The sequence below is a fragment of the Lutjanus erythropterus genome, chromosome 2 (assembly GCF_056507025.1).
Source record: "Lutjanus erythropterus isolate fLutEry1 chromosome 2, fLutEry1.hap2, whole genome shotgun sequence".
Classification (NCBI taxonomy): domain Eukaryota; kingdom Metazoa; phylum Chordata; class Actinopteri; order Lutjaniformes; family Lutjanidae; genus Lutjanus; species Lutjanus erythropterus.
The window spans coordinates 35,215,337-35,235,471 of record NC_139318.1 but is presented as its reverse complement, the minus strand read 5'-3'; the positions used below and the strand labels follow the sequence as shown (position 1 = coordinate 35,235,471).

Genomic DNA, 20,135 nt, shown 5'->3' with positions numbered 1-20,135 from the left:
CTTTCTTGAATTTACACTTTTATCAGAAAAATAATCAGCTACCTTTCTGATAATCGATTAATAGTTGCTAGCTTCTCAGATGACAGGATGAGAGGTTTTTTTTTTTGTTCTATGTGACTTGCTCAGACAAAACAAGACATCCGAAGACGTAATCTTGGCCTCTGAGGAGATTGTTTCATTATTTTTTGACATTTCATAGATTAAATGATTAATCGTTCATGAGAATATTGATTATTTTCAGCCCTAAACTGCAGAATGAATCCTTCACTATGCCTACTGTAGCCTGGCATCTCAGCTAAATGGACAAAATATGAGGTGTGAAATCTCTGTTTAGCTCTGCTGTGAACTTGCGTGCTCCCTGCTGTGATATATGACACGAATTGACATTAATCAGGACACAACCTTCAGAAGGCTGCTTATGTGAATACTGATGCGATGCACTGGTCTAATGAGAGAGGGAGGGGGGTGAGGGGGTGAGGAGCGGGAGGTCAAAGATAAGAGCAGGATCATAAAACACCTGGAAGGGAAACAACATTAATGTGAGGGAGCATTACGCTGCGAAAAGCAGGGACAGAGAACATATGGAATAATGTTCCTGTAATTCCTGGCAAGAGCGCTCGACCAGAAAATTACCTGAAGAGGTTCATGGTTTGTGTCGTGCTTAGATTGGTCAACACATCGAGATATTATAGAGCCGATAATATATGATTTGCTGCAGTTTATTAGACAAACAAAATACAAGAAACTCGTCAGCTCAGCTTGATTTATGAACTATTCAGACTACAGGTCAATTTAGAAAATCTGGCATTTTCATAGACAGAGATTTTAGGTTCAGCAGCCACATCAAGGCAATAACTGACTCATCCTTTTATAAAGAATTAGAGGTCTCACATCCAGACAAGGTTTCCAGAAGCAATTCATCTCCACCGAGGTGCACTGCTGCAAAGGTCCCTCGTCTCGTCTCCCTGAGAAGCCAGACGACAGCAACACATTGAAGACGCTGCTGCCAGATTTCTGCTAAGAACCGGGAGAACTGAAAATATTACTTGTTAAAATATATACTGTTTAATATTATGATGTTTTTAAATCCTCAACACTGGCTTCCACTTAGTCATGGAACAGATTTTTAAGTGCTGCTCGCTTACTTAATCACTATGAATCTGAGCCAAGACATATTTCAGATAATTCCAAATACAAAGTCAACAGGTGCCTCAGATCTTTATGAACCAAACTACCACACTGCACACAGATGGAACAACTGCACTGTAACTGCACTGAAACTCTCTCTCTATATATATATATTTTTTTTTTCTTTATTTCACAGTTTTCATTTTATTTTATTTTATTTTTCTCTTCATTGTGTTTCTAAACCTGCAATTATTGATTTTCTGACCACCTGGCAGCATCACTACAAGCTGTAAAAACAACACATACTGTCACCGTAATAAAGTTGTTACACTGAATGTGTTACAGGACCAAGTTAACATTCATTCATCTGGAGTCATGTTTCTGAACCTGATGAATAGTCCAATATTAAATCTTTTTTTAATCTTTATTCTGGTCTCCACCAGCTCTCAAAGGTCCAGTGTGTAAGATTTACACTGTTTTATAGGCTGAATATGGCAGAAATGAAATATAATATTCATAAATATGTTTTCATTAGTGCACCTGAAAATAAGATTAAATGTTTTTGTTAACTCAGACTGAGTCATTCATATCTACAAAGGCCACAGATCCTCTTCTGTGGAGGCTGATATTTCTCTACAATACATACAAATAGTCATTTGATCCATTCTTCATATAAAAAACTTTAATTCTAGCCACTTAAAATGTTGTTGTAATGCATATCTCTGCCTTATGTAAATGCACATCAAACATTTAATCTTTTTTAATCTCTATTTTGGTTGCCACTAACCTCTGGAGAGAAATATCTGGCTCTTTAGCTGCTAAATGCTTCACTATGTTCACCAGCTGGTTGCTCATTTTGTCTACCGTTACGCTTTGCAGAAAGCATATTTTAGAGTTTTTTTGTTTTTTGTTTTTTTGCTAAAACAGCTGCTGTGGTTCAGAAACCAAAGCAACAAAGATGAAAGATGCTAAAATGCTGCAAAGACCTGAAGGGAAAGTCAGAGTGATAATTCTCTGTGTGTTTTTCTACAAGCAACTCCATTCACATAAAAGTAGTAATTTGATCCCTTATTAATATAAATATATAGATTAGAAATGTTGTTTTAATGCATTTCTTTGCCTTATGCAAGTACAATATTTCATCTCTTTTTATCTCTGTTTTGGTCTCCACCAACTCCTGAGAGAACCACAGAGTCAGGTGATAATTCCCTGTTGATTTTTCATAAGCAACTCTGTTCACATAAAAGTAGTCATTTGATTTCATTTGATTCTTGCCACTTTAAACATTGTTCTATCTCATTCCTTGCCTGATGTAAAACGCTTTGACGACTGCTGCATTTGAAAGGCGCTGTGCAAATAAACTCTCCTTGTTAGATGTTATATTTCAAATGAGCGAGGTCAGAGAGGAGAAAAGCTTCGACTCTTTCCATCGTAACCTACCTGACCTCCAGACTGCTCCCTCATGTCACACGCCAACCAAATCTCTAATCTTGGCTTTCACACTGCGACAAAGAAAGAAAGGCCACTGCCTCTCTCACAACTCACTCACTGCCTCACTCGAGGGAGCGATGATGAAGGAGATGGAGAGCGAGGAAGGCAGGGAGGGAGTGGAGCGAGAAATAGAGAGGGAAGGCGATAGAGAGAGAGAGAGAGAGGGGTCGCTGTGTGAGCGATAAAACGCCACAGGCAGCCTTAATGAAAAGCCTCTCATGGCGATGGAGAGATTGCCTGTGGAATGGGCTGCTGATTGGAGAAGCAGCAGCTTGGTGTAGCGTGCAGACTAATTAAAGTATTGAAGGGGCTGGGGTGACAGGGGGAAGATTAGACCTGCTCCCAAGGTTAGCCGAGCCGAGGAGAGCCAGACAAGTACACCTCGCATCTGGGACAACTGGGAGCGATGGGATAATGGGGGGAATACACCAGCGAGCAAACAGTTCCACAGTGAACCAGTGCTGAACTCCCACGTCGACACTGTTCTTGTCTAAAGCTGCAACCTGCATTTTCTGCTCAATCTGGACATAATAGAGAGCGGCTTTAAGACCTGTTGAAATCTGTCTCCATTACTCTTGATAAAACACACACCTCACCGTCAACTGTGTCCATGGAAAGTAATTCTTCAGTGGAAAGTAGTTCCAGTGGAAACTGTTCACAGTGAGGTCTGAGGATTATCTTGATAAACTGAGAAGTTTCAAAAGCAATATGTAATAATAATAATAACATATAGTATATCGTATTGAGCTGGCAGAAAAGTCAAAGACAGATGTCAAAAAACTTGTGCAAACAACACCAAAACTCTGCGAGATCACTGCTGTTGTGCTCATTTGGGTAAACTCACTTTTTAAATATAAAACTTTACTGTGGTTTTATAGCATATTTTGTGCTCAAATGGATTGATGTCAAACTGCTTTGTTGGGCACATGATTGCCAAATCCTTCCTAGACCCATTAAGCTCCTGTATTCTACTCTAATCTTGCACTGAGAGGTTTATTTATGACCTTGGAAATAGCAGTTTGACAGAATATTCTTGTATACTTAGTGCTTCTTGTGCATTCAGCCACATCTTACAGGCCTTCATCACTGAACGTACTTTGCTCAGTTGTCATTGAGATGATTTAGTTTAGTTTTAAACAAGACTAAGAGTGGGTTATGCCAACAAACATTAATTTAATGTAAGATTAGTTCTGATCAAAGTTCAGCAAAACTAGGGTTAAAATGATTAAACTAAATCCAGATTTAAAATTAAGCAGAGCTTTGCTGCACAATTACAAACTCATGTCTGTTTAGTAATCCATGTTTATTCATGTAAAACAGAATTAAATAGAGTTTAATCAATGTGGAGATGCTTGCTTACCCACACTAAATTACATAACTAACCTACATGAAAATACATTTGACTTCTGTCAGGACCCTGTATGTGTAAAAGAGGAGGAGACACTGTTAACCTTCAGCTGATCTATATGTTTTCACAAATTTCACATTGTTCAATAACTGGGGAAAAGAACGTTAGTTAGTGTAATTCCTTTCTGTTCTGTTTGGCACTTGAAAGTGTAAAAGAAGGAGGGACGCCATTAACTTCCAGCTGCTCTGATTTCTTCACAAAATATTAAATTGTTTGCTAGCTAACTAAAAAGTTAATAAACAAAAACTGAATGCTAATGTTAACCTGCTAATATGCTCACAGTGAAAATGGTAATATGCTTAACTTTAGCACATAAGATAAAATATTCACTGTATTAGTTTAGCCTGTTAATATGCTAAGATATTTAGCACTACAGAGAATGTACAGCCGAGGATGATGGGAATGCCATTAGTTTTGCAGATATTCACTCATAATCCAAAGTCCTGGACAAATTAAAGATGATGACGGTGCAACACAAAAAGTTAACAGGTCACCAAAGTTTTAACAGTTCACTTCGATGTGAACATGACCGTCTTCACCAAATTTCTTGGCTGGCGATCCTATAGACACTTCACTCAAAACCACTGATGTGGTGGTGCTAGAGGAAAAGTCAGGGGGTCACCAAAGTCTTAAATGTTTGCACAAAATTTTTAGAGTGATCTGAATAGTTATTGAGCAATTTTTAAGGGCAGCACCGAACAGCTTCATTCACAACAATGACACAGGAGCTCTAATTCTGCATTCAGTTGCTGCACAGCATTATTTTTTAATTTTTTAGTCATTCTGTTTAATCCTGATATTTCTGCAGATAAGGATTAGGCAACACTAATATTATTAATATTATACTATTTGTAGAATTAAATTCCAGTGAGATCCAAACATTTTCAATAAATCAAGAACGTTGTAAAATCCAAAAGTCAAAATTGAAAGATTCAGATTCAATCCATATTGTTGAACTTTCAACATTTCCACTGCGGTGAAAAAGCTGTTCACTCTCCTACTTGTCACAAATAAAGGGACGCAACCCCCTGTATTAACTGGGCGGTCCAGCAGCAATCTAACAGCAGCAAAAATTACATTTATGATGATTAAACTGATGAGTTATATTCGCTAAAGAAAGTTGGTTCAATAGAGAAAGACTAACTCTTCTATTCTGATGAATCGCTTTATTCAAACTGAAGATTTCGTCAAGGTTCATTCAACACCTCAATAGAAGCTTTGAATGCAAAAAAAAAAAAAAAGACTTTCAGTACAAGCCTTGATATTTTTGTCTGGAATAAAGCGGCCCCAGAGCCATGCATGGCTAAAATTCAGTGATTGGATCAGGTGATAACAACAGAACAATTGAACCATCTCCATGACAAATGGACAAAACAGTCCACTGATGAGATTTAGCTGAAATCTCTGGTACATGGACCTTATAATTATAAAAAAAAATATTCTTGATTTTTATGCACTTTAACAGTCTGTTTCTTCATGCAGTTTTTGTCATTATGTTCTGCATAATAAAGATGCACATACAGAAATCAATACAGTCATGAGATCGATGGTAACTATAACCCTTATCTCCTCCGTCAGTTAAAAATGTTTTTTCACTGTGGTTCTACAGTATATCTACAGGACACATCTGGATTCACAGCGGGGGAAGTCGACAGTATCTCAGGCGCCCAAGGTCATCATTCGCTTCAAGGTGAGGAACAAGAAGAAAACCTGTCTGAATGAAAGAGACGGGGTAAAAGGTCCCAGAAAAGCTGTCAACCTGTCACTGCCGTGGCCGCTCACAATGTGTTTTACGTCACACGGTTGGAGTCTGGAGCTTCAACAGTCAGTGCGAAACGTGTTCAGATGTGAATCAGTCAATTTTCCAGCAGCCTGTCAGACTAATTTAGGATAACTTCTTTCATTATTTGCATTATCATCATCATTATCAGCGTCTCTTCTCATTTCAGCTCTGCAATGTCACATCTCGCCTCGCTGCTAAAACCACCGTTTCCCACAGGATTAACAACGTAGCCGCCTGTCTGTCGATCAATTGCTGCTGAGGAAAAAAAAAAAAAAGCCTGAAAAGTAAACTCCTTCCTGCTGGCATCTCTACACCCAACAGCAGAAAATACCAGGGGATGATGTGGAAGGAACTCATTAGTGAGTGGCATTTAAGATGCAATCCAGTAACACGAACAGGGGATTTATAATATCAACAGAGCGTGATTGACAAGTTCTAAACTGGTGGAGTTTTTCTTCCTCTCCAGTGAGTGTGTTAACAAAACAATCAAAAACTCTGCTATCAGGGATTCATGATGTAATCTGTCGGAAAGTACGAGTCTATATTTGGTAACACTTAATGACCGTCCCCTGGCAACAAGCAGAGCAGCCCTTCCTCAGGTGAACAAGATGTCCAGGGTCAGCAATAAACAATATTACAGCAGCTAATGTAAATCCACAGCAGAATGATCCATGCACACTGCGACATGCTCAGTGAAGAGCTGATTTTAGTCATTTGTTTTTGAAGGAATCATTTTTCATAACTAAAAACTTGCCCTCTGTTTTAATGCAGACGGCCGAAACAATCATTTCAACATTATTATTTAGACTGTAGTCAGAAACATCATTAGTCCGTGATTCATTAAACTGGAGCTGCCGTAACGTGAAAGCTCCTGCAGCTGATGATACTACACTGATTTTAAGCACCTTGTGCAGTGCAGATTTAAGTGTTTTTACAAATGGATGATGAACACCTCAGCAGTCATGAGTATTATAATGCATCATAGAAATTATTATGCACAATGACCCCAGAAAACCCATTAGTGCTTTTATGTTTACTGCAGTACACTTAGAGCTAATCGTTTGCAGTTTTTATTGATTTAAAATAGAAATACAAGGATTTTATGGAAGGAGCGGGTCAGTCCCACCTGGTTTTTACCCAGACGTCCCTGTGCATGATGGATTTGGTGTGTTTGCTGCTACAGAACACACAGATCGGCATAGTTTACATTAAATTAGGTTCTCCTGTGGCGAACACAGCTCAGAATACGATTTAGGTGATAGAGAGACAGGATATTTATTCTTATTTATGCTGTTCTTGCAGTTATATTTATATTTAACACATTCATAGATGCCAGTTCTCAGTATTTTCAGTAACACTATTGTCATATTTTGCAGTATACACATATTTATGTATTTTTCTTATAATCATCATTACTTATTTTCTATTTCTATATACATATTATTGCTATATAATGTGGTATAATGCACATTTTTATATATCTCTTGTTTATTTTATTTTGTTAGAATTTCTTGATGTGCACACACCATTATGCCGTTACAAGTTTAAGATCAATCCATGGAAGATGCATATGTTTGATCTGCTGTCCGTCTTGTTGGAATAAAAACTGAACATCACGAAACATCGCAACATATTTTGTTTGTCATTTTAATTGGGAGATTTTTTGCAGGAAACAACTGCCTGCCAAAACCCCACAGCACTCATATCAGACAGTCAGCTGCAGCAGAAGTTGACGTTAGCCAGCGGTAACTGAACAGTTTTGGAAAGGCAGCAGGGTTTCCTCCAGCACCGATTACAAACCCACAGGTCTGTGCTCAGCACAAACACACTGAAACAATTTAAAAGCAATTTATAGGAAAACTAACTGCTGTTTAAGTTGACCTAACGTTATCAGACGTGTTTTATTGTTGGAAATGTGATCATAATAGGTTGTTGTATTGGGGTTTTGGCAGGCACCTGCTGTTCCCTCTTCCCAGTTCTCTTCCCAGTACCAGCACCAAAACTTTTGGTGGTATGGAGCACCAGACTGTACCGGCCTACTTTCACCCCATACAAACAAATGTGCTTTGTTTCGTACCTTGACGGGTTTCTTGCGCGATGACTCTGCCTCGTTGTTCTCGGCCTCCTCGTGCTCCTTGCTACCTTGGGGCAGGTTGGAGTAGTTGGCCAGGCTGCTGAGGAGAGACGACACCATGGGGCTGGTGTCCATCTCCTCCTGCACAGATGCAAACACAAACAGGAAGGCTGGAGTCAGTAACCACATTTACATGAACACAGATTTTACACTGTTATTCTGAATATGACAAGATTCTGAATCTGATACAGGTCATGTAAACGGCACATTCTGTTTGGGTACTCTCAATTAGGTCCCATAGTTTTTCTGATTAGGACATGTGGGATATGCTGATATTATTCAGGTTTTAGGAGCATTTTTTGCACATGTATACTGTTGTATACATTCAGAATATTCTGGTGAAGACAGGACCAGAATGCAGCAAAGGGCTGTAGGTGGGAGTCAAACCCACAGCCACTGCAGAGAGCTCACAGCCTCGGTACACGAACAGAGCTACCAGGCCACCTCAGTTTTTTTCCTGCAGTTTGCAACACACGTCCTCTTAGTTCTGTGAGCTGTAAATAAAACAACTAGCCAACTATTTGCAAGGCTGGGGCTGGAAGGAGAAACACAACTACTTTTAAATATCATGAAAGATTTCGATATCAACAATCTTTTGTAAATGCACAAATATCACCACGCCGGCTATTTCAAGAAGATGGTTGAATTAGTGGAAGAGGGAGGTTGTGTTTGTTGATTGGAGCGGCGGCATGTACGCAGGAATATTAGTGGGATATTCACTTTCATTAGTCATGTAAACAGATTAGTAGGAATGCTTTCCTTTTTGGAATTAGGGCAATAAACTGAATATTTTGTTCATGTAAACAGAGTCAGTGTTTGCATCAGGGTTTTTAAGGAATGTAGGGGAGAAGAGATGACTGTGAAAAAAAGACTGTGAGCCAAACCCACATCTTTAGCACAGATATGAATTTTGACCCTTTCATCCGGCCAGGTGAACCCAGGACCATAACATTAATATTGTACATGTTGAGTGTTTATAAGTTACTATTTCAGTTACTGTGACGTCCCTTTTTCAAATTCAAGTCAAACTGGAAAACAAACACAAAGTGCGTACACCATAAATTGTTAATTTTCTGATTCTGTTTTCTTTTTTCCTGTTTGATCTAGTAATCCTTCCGAGAGCTCGATGTAAATACAGTTGTGCAGAGCTGGGGCAAATTGCCTCGTTGAAGTTCTTTCCTGTAGCAGGGTGAGATTTGCTTGCATTAACCTGAAGTTCCCACATGCCCTTCACACAGTAATTACCCTCATTAATCGATGTCTCAGCCTCTATTCAATCACTGAATTGTGAGAAGGAGTGTATCCCGCTTCTTACGATCACGCCTGACTGTGTGCGTTAGCAAATCTGTGTGTGCAGATAGAATATTGGAGCGTACCTCAAACAAGGCCATGTTCTTGCCGTCATACTGCTGGCTCTTCTCTGCGGCGGCATCGCTGCTGTTGATGAAGGGGCTGCTCTCCTTGGGGTTACTGTCACCTGGAATAAAACACAGACACGTCCACCTTTAGACTGAGAGACGCCAGCAGGGAGCATAATTCACAAGCCAGACATGAGCTTCTTCGTGTCCGAATGACCCTTTGACAACACTAAAAAATAGCAGGGTTGATTTTTTTTCTTTACCAATTAATCCGTCAACTATTTTTTGATTAATTGATTAGAAAAGGTCAGTCAGTGTTTCCCAAAGCCCGATATGACGTCCTAAAATTTTTTCTTTTGTCCGCAACCCAAAGAAATTCAGTTAACTGAGTGAAGAAACGATCGGAGAATTTAGAATCAGAGAATTTTGCAACATTTTTTCTTGTCTTTTCTTAAAAAAAAAAAAAATACTCAAATGATTAATCGATTAAGGCAGGCAGACACTTAAATCAAACTTCAGAGTGTGTATTTTCAGAGCAGCGGGCTTTTGTTTTCAAGATAAAAAGCTTAATTTTACATCGACATACAACTGACAGTTATAAACAGCTCTTGATGTTGTGCACGTCCTGCACTCCTGCAGTGTTCTTGCAGCCTGCCTGAGCTTCCTTGAGTCTGGGTATGGATTGTATGTTACAGAGGATTTCAGCGTATTTAACCTTCGATCTATGGCTCTAACTCAGTACGCAGTACTCATTTATGCATTTGTAATTGCTACAAAATGCTTCTTTTATGGCTTTTGAGTTTTCTCAACATTTTGGTTTTTACTCTTTCAAGAACAGACCGACTTCTATTCTGTTTTAAAAAATATTGTTTAAGCCAAGAAAGACACAGAGACTGAAAGCTCGAACCAGAGGATGTCTGCCAGCAGAGGAGGGGAGGTCTGTCGGCTCCACAAAACGCCCACAGTCAGAAATGCAGAGAAACAGAACCAGAACTAATGGAGTGTGCATTCACAATATGTGCAGAGCTATATATTCCATATGGCCACAGGAGGAACACAAACTGGAACATCTCAATCAGTTTCTCGCTGCACGACGACATCACAACATCAAGTTTGAAGTAATAAGAAATGTTCAACCCACCGCAGCTTTTTACCCTCAAAACGCACAACAGCGGAAACAGTGTGACGTTATCTAGGTGACAGCTTGCTGTCGGCATCATGACTCCACCGAGAAGCATCTGTCTACAAGTTCACAGTCTGAGGCGCGAGGCAAATCAGAACAAACGGTACTGGAAGGACAGTGTCCATCTCTTGGGAGATTTATTGATCGGAACCTCTGCAAGATCACCAACATGCTCATTGATTTCCTATTGAAGTTTGAAAATGGATTACAAACAAGACCAGACGCTGGTCGATCCATTTCTGCTGTGTGACTGTTCCACTCACACCATGTGGATCAAAACATAAAAACAACACTTCTACTTTCTCTCTCCAGGTCTTCCTGAGGTGTTTTTATTTCTTCTTGAGCATTAAGGCTTAAGAAGTTAAAGTGTGCACTGTGCTGATCTCTGTAAATACATAAATACATTAATTAAAAAAAAAAAAAGAAGTCATGTTTAATCATGTTTTTTTGATTTCACGTGCTTTGGCAATGTGAAACTGAGAAAAGAGAATGAGTCAAACCTTGTTTGATGTCAACATGCAAACTCAACACTTTCTGAAGCACTTTCTGTTTTTATAATGCAATAAAATCCCTGCAACAAATAAACATGTTAATTGTACAGGAGCCACAGGAAGTCTCGAGTAATTGTCACAAGCGGTTCTACCTTCATTATCAAAGGTTAATGACAGTAGGAAGTTTTGAAACCTTTGAATTTCTGGACATCTTCTTCAGGTATTTGTTTAGCTTAGGACTGGCTAACTGGTGAGAACTGCAGGTGCTTATTGTAATACACTAAGGTAAGGAAAAGCCCTAACCTTTTTGCCTTTGCTGCTGCTTGAATTACAACAGCTTAATTGTGCTTCTACATTAGACTCCTGTGGAGGCTCTGTGGAGACACGGAGGGTCCCGCTGTCACTAGTTTGCACCCTCAGGAATGTAAATATAAGAGAGCCACATGGGTGCTTTCACAGGTGACACGGAACAAAAAGTGTAATTGGTCACTTTTGGCTGCAGTGACCTTCATGTTTGTGGTGCCAGTACAATTGTTTTCTTTTGTAATTCAAGTTTTTAATTACATTTTCTATTTTCTAAACAGCATAATACAACACATTAAATTAAGTCAATGAAGAATAATTGACAAAACAAATGTAACAACAAAAAAACCAGATGTTGGTATGACGGTAATAAAGAAAAAAGAAGGGAACACAGTGCTTTTACAAATAAAAAGGGAAATAAAGTGTAAATAACCTAAAATACCACACAAAAACAAAGCAAATGAAGTAGCATGCTTTCCGTAAGAAGGTAGGAATATTTTCACTCCTTTATGTTTCTTTCTTTATAAACGATATTGAAAAAAATTCAGACCAGACTTCATAAAGCTTCCCTTGGTAATATTTCGTCTTTGTGATTAACAATTCAAAAGAGTCAACGTCCGTCATTAACTTAAACCTTTCATCAAAAACAGTCTCTGTCTGACTCTTCCAATGGTGAAAAATAGTCCTTGAGGCACCAATAAAGCCTGTCAGTGCAAGTTCAGCTTTTATTTGGACATGCCTGGTGGTATAATTGGAATATTCTGGCAATGGATTATGCAACCATTCTCTGATTCTCATTTTGAGTGCTTGTTTCCAGGAAGAAGAAACAAACAAACTATAAATGAAGAAAAGTACCTGCTCCATTAGTCCCTCTCTTTTAAGTTTAACTGGTGTATAACAATACCTGTGTATGATTTTTCAGTGTGTACGTTTTCTCCCGAAGTCTGTAACTCGCCACCCTGCATCAGTCACTATGGTTTTCCATATATCCTCTTCTATGCTTGAGTTGCTTTTTCACAGTTTTTCCAACTTAATTTGTTGACAAAATTTGTGGATCAACTGACCAAGTGATTTAGCACTTACTGCAAATCTTTTAACCAGAGGTAGATTTATAAACCAGAAGAAATCATGCAATCATCATCATAATGAGAGGTGACCTATAGTTCACATTAGTGTTAAAGCTAAATCTTAAGCAACCCCTCAAAGTCTTAAAGTATTTTGTATTTTAAACCTGGGCCCTATTTATTTAGATTTTTTAAAAGTTTTGGAATTGATCCAGTAGATCGTCTTAGGGTGCAGCCACAAATTGGACTGCAAAAGCTGCAACATAGCTCTTGAGGGCAAATACACCCGTCAAATTATGTCCTCTACAAGTGCTTGTTCTTGCCACCGACAGGCTCAGATTGTTACTCTATGTGTCTGACATCAGTATGAAAAGGATCCCTACAGAGAGAGACCTTTCTGTAAAAGAGTAAGCTCCTTTTTATTTAACCAGAAACAGCAGTTACATCACTTTCTTCAAAGCCACCAGACTCCTTTTGACAAAAACAGTAATTTTATCTGAAAGAACTTGGGAGCAGCTCCCAAGTTCTCTCAGTTCTCTTGTCTTGCACTGGCTTGATCAGTAAGTTTATTTGTGTTATTATGTGACTTTAGTGAATCCAAACACAACAAACAATCTGACAGATCAACACAGCCGCAGACCAGGAACTCCTGTGTTCTGCAATGTAAAATTACTGCATTGGAAACGGCAGTCTGGGAAAAAAAGTAAAAAAAAAATGAAGGTGTCTGACTTGATTGTAGAGGTTGAGCCCTCCCAGTCCCGTTAGGTTTCACCACACCGTCATGTGGAGCCAGTGTTATTTTACACTTCACTGTTTCAAGCTTTAAGCTTTGATTAGCCCTCGTGCTTCTTTCTAAATGGGATGTTTGCTCTTGTCTGGAAAAATAATTGAATTCTGAATCACTTTATTCACTAATGACGGTGTTGGTGGCAAATGGGTGTGCTGTCTTATTTGCACCTTCCCCTTCGAGCATCTCTTGAGGGAGACAGCAGATTGCTCTCCCTCTGGCTCTCTCGATCCTGTCTTGGACCGAGCACCACGAGACCAAAGTTATTTATAGCCGGGATGCTGCAGCCATGTGCCGTGACGTTGGGGCACCGCTAACAGCCGGCACGCTGTTCTACAGAGACACAGCAATAGGGCCACTCAGACGGGGACGCTGAGAAAAGGGGCCACGCATGAAGATTCGGGGCACGAAAAGAGCACAGCGAGAATGAAAAAAGCAGGCGACGGAGACATTAATACGAAGAGATGGAGAGCAAGACAATGAGGGTGCAGATGAGAAGATGGAGACAGACACAGATAGATGGGGTGAGAGCGAATAGTGACAGGGACGCAGAGAGATATGGGCTGAGACAGACAAAGACGAGGCGGTCGGATTGGACCTGAAGTGGGAACCTGCAGAGGGACACACACTTATGTCTCGAGCTGTAAAACGTAAAAGCTTCTGCTGCACTTAAGGTTCAGTCACTGTGACCTGCAGGTTAAAACATACACAGCAGTTTAAAAGGTAGACCAGAGTGTCCTGCAGAGGGTTTTCAGAGGACGTGGTTTATTTAGTTGTTTATTTGAAACTATTTTTACCCTTTCAGACCATGTGAGGATGATACAATGCCTCCGTGACTAACTCCGTGGTAACTGGTAAGATTTCTATGCATAAATATTTTTTATTTTATCCTATCTTATCTTAAATTTATTTATTTACTTATTTTATTGGGGTTTTTTTTATTGCTACTTTCAATATTCTCGCATAGTAAAGGAGCGTCCCTTTCATTTCACTGCATGTTCTTCTTTGAATCTGTGCATGTGACAAATACAGAAGCTTGAACATGATGAGCACAGACAGATGGACATGTGAACAGAGGGAAATGTACAGAATGTACTCATGTATGCATGTAAACACACAAACAGACCCCCCCTTCACACACACACAACACACACTGAAGTCACTCACTAAGCCTATATGCCACTTAAGTTACTATATTTATTCAAATATAGCTTCAAAGATTCAAAGCACTATATACAATTTACATAAAATGGATATAGAGATGAAACAGCACATCGACAACTTGATATATTGATGAACAGAAAACTGAAAAAAAAAGATAACTAATTCAGAAGAACATTCAGTTCTTCTGGCTTCTGTAATGTGCAGATTTGCTGTTTTTTTTTCTTTTTTTTTTAATCATTGCAAACTGAGCTTTTGGGGTTTTGGACAGTAAGTTGGACAAAACAAGCAATTTCAAAGTCCCACTTCTGAAAAGATTAACTGACTGACATTCCAGACGACAGATAAATCCAGACTGAAAGTAACTTGTTTGTTGCAGACTAACATGCTTGCACTACATAGCATCCACATATTTAACATCCTTCATCGTTCCTCGGCTATATACATACTGATATTTTGGGAATGAAACTCAACAATCAACTATCTTTAAAACCTGTGATTGGTCAAAATCTCCTGTCAAAGGCCTGAAAACAGAGCCAAGAGGAGGAACAGGGGTCTAGTTCACTCTCAGACCGCTTGAATCGCATTATGTTAAAGGTTCTTATGTAACTTTTGCCCAGTGACACCTAAATATATCGCCTCCCTCAGCTTTAAATAATGTCACTGTGTGTGATGACTGTTTTGCATGACTGACTCGTCTTGTGTCTTGTCTTCTCACATCTCCACTGCAAAAGAGATCTTGATCTTAATGAGACTTTCTAAATAAATAAAGTCAGATACAACTGCATTAAAGAATTTACCATTTACAGCAAATGGCTCTACACTTAAATTCGATTTGGTGGGGGGAGCTGTGACCGAAAAAAAAAGTCAAAATCTACTGAAAACAAAATGAAGCAATCATTTCAAAAAGTCACAACACAATTTTATCGAAAAAATATTCAGGTTCAATCCATATTTGTTGGTGTTGATGCCTTTCAAAAACATAATTTTACTCTCCAGCTCGCTGCACAAAAAGGAAGGAATGCTCTTGTATGAACAGGGCAGTCTAACAGCAATCTAACATTACTTACATTTATATAACTGCAATAACAAAAAAATCCATTTAGGCTATAATAAAAAAAGAGTAACTTTATTCAAATTGAGGGTTTTGTTTGAGGACATTTTTTCAGGGTGATGATCCTTGAAGAAAGAAAACCAGAAAGACTCTTTCTGGTTTTCTTCAAGTTGAATCTTCCTCTGACGCACCTGTCATACATTCAGGTGTGCAGAGATCTTTTTTTGGTATTTTTTCAGGGTGACGATCCTAAAATAAGGTACAAGACATACGAAGCTTCTTTTGGAAAACTTCAACAGAAGCTTCAAATGTAAAAAAAAAAGACATTTGGTACAGCTGAATGTGCAGTGAAGGTGAAGCACGACTGAAACAGCTAATCAGCTAATGCACCAGTGACTTCAGTACATTGTCTGAGCTAAAACTGTGAAATGAAATGCTTCACCTTTGCCAGAACTGTAAATCTACTCCTGTCATTGATGGTATTAAACGATCGTCTGACACCTCAATTTACTACTTACTATGGATTCACTATAGATTATTACCCTATGAAGTGTTTATCATAAATGAGTGTTTCAATGATCAAAGTAGAAACACTCTCTTTTACACACAGAGCACTTCTTAACGGATCAAAGGGATAAGTGATGTAAGTGAGAACACACACACACACACACACACACACACACACACACACACACACACACACAGTTGTATATCTGAAGGGCTAATGCCCCACAGAAAACTTCTCTTTCCTATCACTGATCTCTCCACGGCCCATTTCTCCCCATCGTCTAATAATTAAAACTCCATCATCAAAGGAATGATGGATCCCCCCTTTTTGGAAAAATGACAGTGCCTAAAAGAGTTTTGCTCTGACCGCATCCCCCAAGCAGCTTATCCTCCTTCAATCTGATGGGATCCGTCCAACAATGGCTCTCACTATCAAAGCCTCTCCCTATCTATGGTCAAAATCCACAGCTTTACTGCTCACTGAGCATGCGATCGTCTTCCAAATCCTCCACAAAACAAAAACACTGAGTCTACACTCCTCTCTCAGTTTCTTCTCCTGCTGCAGACATTTCACAGGAGAAATTTATCGTGAATATACTGAAACTCACACTTAAAGCACTGAGGTTTATAACCTAGTTGGTGCTATGCCAGGCAAGAAAATAAAAGGATGTGTTTTACTATGGATTCACTTATTGTACTACTTCTGCTCACTGCGTTATTGTTTCATATTCAAAGGAATTGCAAAGGTGCTTTGTTTGCTGCATGGGAGAGACAAATGCATGTATGCCTTTACTTTCAATGTTGTCTGCGTGCAGCTGTCCAGAATGCAGCAGTCCCCAATGTCCTGATTTTATATTCAACTAACACTTAACTAAAGTCAGCTTTGACCCCTAAATACTTCCACAACATGCAGTCATCCAGTCACATTCTGGCATTGACAGTAGAGCTGAAATTATTACTTCATCACCTGAATTTCAACAATTTTGATAATTAATATTTTTTCAAGAAACAAAATGCCAAGCATTTGATGGTTGAAGGCTCTTAAATGTGAGGATTTTCTCTGTTTGCAGCATCGATTGGAAAACACGAGCAATCGGAAGATTTCACCTTTGACTGTGGGAAATATTGATTCATCATCTTTCACTATTGATGGTCATTTTTCACCATTATCTGACATTTTATTGACATTTTATTGACCAAATGTCTCGCTGATTAAAGCTGTGGGCTATTTGAACATACAAAATGCAAAATCTTCTGTTTCCCTCTGCTGCCTCGTGTCACTCAGCTAAGCCCCGCCCACCAAATGACACACCAACTGTGCATGCACATTTTGCTGGGCTTAAACATCAGGGTTACAACCTGTTATAACGAACAGGCAAACTAATGTGTTTTATTTGACTAGCTATGTCTGACCCATAGGTAAGAAAGACACAATGGCACATAAAACCTGCATATACCCTTATAAAGAGTCGCTGTGATTGGCCATAAATACAATGGCAGGCACTCACAGACACACATTTCTATAAAGGACCCTTTTAATTAAATATTTTTAGTGACACGCAATCAGAATTTGTTATGTCTACCAAATTTACAATTAAATAATATTGCCTCCTGCAGCTTCAATCAGAAAAGAATTCCAATACCAGGGATGCAATTAAGTGTTATTTTCAATATCGATTCATCAAAAAAGTCATCAATGAATTATTTCAGCTCTGATCCATAGATTAATCAATATTAAAGCTGAGGTTACGACAGCGCCAATTTCCCAAAAGAGGAATATGGAATTCATTTTGTGCATCTTTGAATCACCTTAGTTATGTAACTGTCAGGATACCAAATTTTAAAGTATATATATTTTAAAAATTAATGTTGCTATTGTTTACCTTGTGACGTAGTCTCTTAGCTACGTGTTTTTGTAGGTTTGCTTGTAATATAAGTATGATCCTAACAGAAGCTTACTGCTGCCACACCAGAAAAAGAAAAACAGATCAGTAGTTTATAAGATATTCTCACTTCATTACAACATACAAACAAGAAACTACTGTTATAACTGTAATCTTGGCATGGCAGAAACGCTGCAGCGCTACAGATCACACATTGTGTTTGTGTCCCGCCAGTGTATTTCTCACATGTACTGTAGTCTCTGCTGTCTATTGTGTGCGAATATGAGCTGCAGCAGGACACTTCCAGTGTTTGAGTGTAAATATAACTTTTGCTGCAAATGAGCGGAGGCCTGCTCCGCCGCTCTCACTGCTCTCACTCGGACAATTCACAGTTTTCCCTCAGATCTTTGAACAGAGCCACAGAGGATTACTTGGTGAGAGCTATTTGACTTTGTTTTATTGATCCTGCTTGTACGGCGGCGAGGTGGCGACAGTCACGGTTGTTGCTCTCTCTGTCTCACTCCCTCCCTGCTCTGTGTCACGCTGCTGCCGTATCTGCTCCGTCTCTCTGCGGACTCACTTCAAGGGGAAAAGCCAAAGAGCTCGATGTTGATTCTTGAGCAGCTGACTCAACAGAGACTCAGGGGCCACTTGTTGATCTGGTGTGTGTGTGTGTGTGTGTGTTTGTGTGAATGTGTATATATGTGGTGGTGTATATGCTTGGCTCGGGCCCCACTGACGGTGTTGTGCAGCAGCAGAGGAACGGCTGTGGCCAATTAATCTTAGTCTGTGCAGAGATGGCTGGAATTCAGCCATTTTATGTGAAAACAGGGACACGTGAGAAATGATAATGAGTCCAGAGCTGCTGAAAAATGAGTCCAAAATGTGCTCACAGCTACTTCATGTATGGAGGTAAATATTCGCCATCCGTTTGGCTGCTAGTCAGACTCACAGTGGAGTAAACAGCGAGTACATTGGAAGCTTTTAATTTGTATCCAGAGAGAAATGCTTCATGTGGTGGAAGAGTGAGGAATTTCAATGGAATTAGTGGGATGGAAACAGACAATTAAAAAAAGACAGAGTTGGATTTTCTGGCTGCGTTCCCCCACCATTGTTCCTTGGTGCATCGCCAAATCCGAGCAGGTCACGAGTTCACTCACTGATTCTCTTTTCTCCTCCGAACATCACCACAGTAACACATTAATTCACGACTGGCAATCAATGGCAGAGGGCTCTCTCCTCCTCCTCCTCCTCCTCCTCCTCCTCCTCCTGTCTATATATATATACAGAGAGATTGGATATTGGGTGGAGTCAGGTGAAGGATTAAGGTCACTTTAATCTAAATTCCAGTCAAATCAGGATTGACAGTGATTTAACCCAAACATATCCATGTGCAGTTCTACAAAAAACACGAGTTTGTCTAAAACTGACCTACATGTCAGAGCTTTCAGTTCTAAGGCAGTTTAATATGAAACAGATCAGAGAGGCACACGGGACGACATGTTGAAACATGTGACAATAAATACCAGATCAAAATGAATGCTGGTGATTATATACAAATACAAATATTCTAGAGATTGCACAGTTTGTTGCTGCAACTTCTTTCTATTCATTTTAATTGTGACTGTTTCTGCATCAGTTTTTATAGTTAATATTTCTGTTGGAGTATTCAGTATTTAATTATTAAGTTAATCCTTTTTTTATCTGTGGTGCTGTGACATTTTAATTTCCCTCTGTGGGATCAATAACATTTATCTAATATTGTGTAAAATAGTCTAGGGCTACAATTAACTATTATTTTCATTATCAGCTATTAGCAGATTATTGTCTCAATGGATGAGTTAATCAATAAAAGTATCAGAAACCATCTCCAAATTTCTTTTCTTTTTTTTTTTGTCTGACCCACAGTCCAAAACCGTTTAACACCAACTATCACAGACAATGACAAAACGAGTGTGTTATTGTTTCTGATTCATTTTCTAATCCTGTGACCGAATTGGGATGCACCAATTGGGAAATTCTGGGCGGATGATGGTTTTTGTGGTTGCTTATTTTGTTTTTGTTGTCATTTATTCCACCTTTTGTGTCAGGGACACAAAGAAATCTTCATTTGAAAAAACACTGAACCTGTTGCCCTCTTGCATCAGAACTGTCACAATTGGCATCTTCTACCCAAAAACAGCAGCTGGATATGTTCACTACTGCTGTCCAAGTCCGACTACAAATAACAGCACATTTAGTGAGCGCAAAATTGCTACGGACAAACATCAGCCACCACCATCTTATTTGCATATCGGCCGATAAATCTGTGCTTCCCTATGAAACCACTGTTGTGGATTACAAAAAACAAAACGTAAAACGCTTAAATAAACCTTTTTTGTTCTGAAATATAATTTTCTT

At 39.1% G+C, this 20,135-nt stretch overlaps 1 protein-coding gene across 4 annotated transcripts in view; it reads right to left on the bottom strand.

Moving 5' to 3' along the window:
• The window catches only part of slc12a5a (solute carrier family 12 member 5a), a 226,945-nt gene that overhangs the window by 63,571 nt on the left and 143,239 nt on the right, over positions 1-20,135 (bottom strand). For all 4 annotated transcript variants that reach the window (XM_084738160.1, XM_084738168.1, XM_084738172.1 and 1 more), the window contains exons 2-3: positions 9,321-9,421; positions 7,888-8,025 (exon numbers count right to left, since the gene is read on the bottom strand). In XM_084738160.1, coding sequence (XP_084594286.1) covers positions 7,888-8,025; positions 9,321-9,421 — 239 coding nt within the window. The remainder of the gene's footprint in view (positions 1-7,887; positions 8,026-9,320; positions 9,422-20,135) is intronic.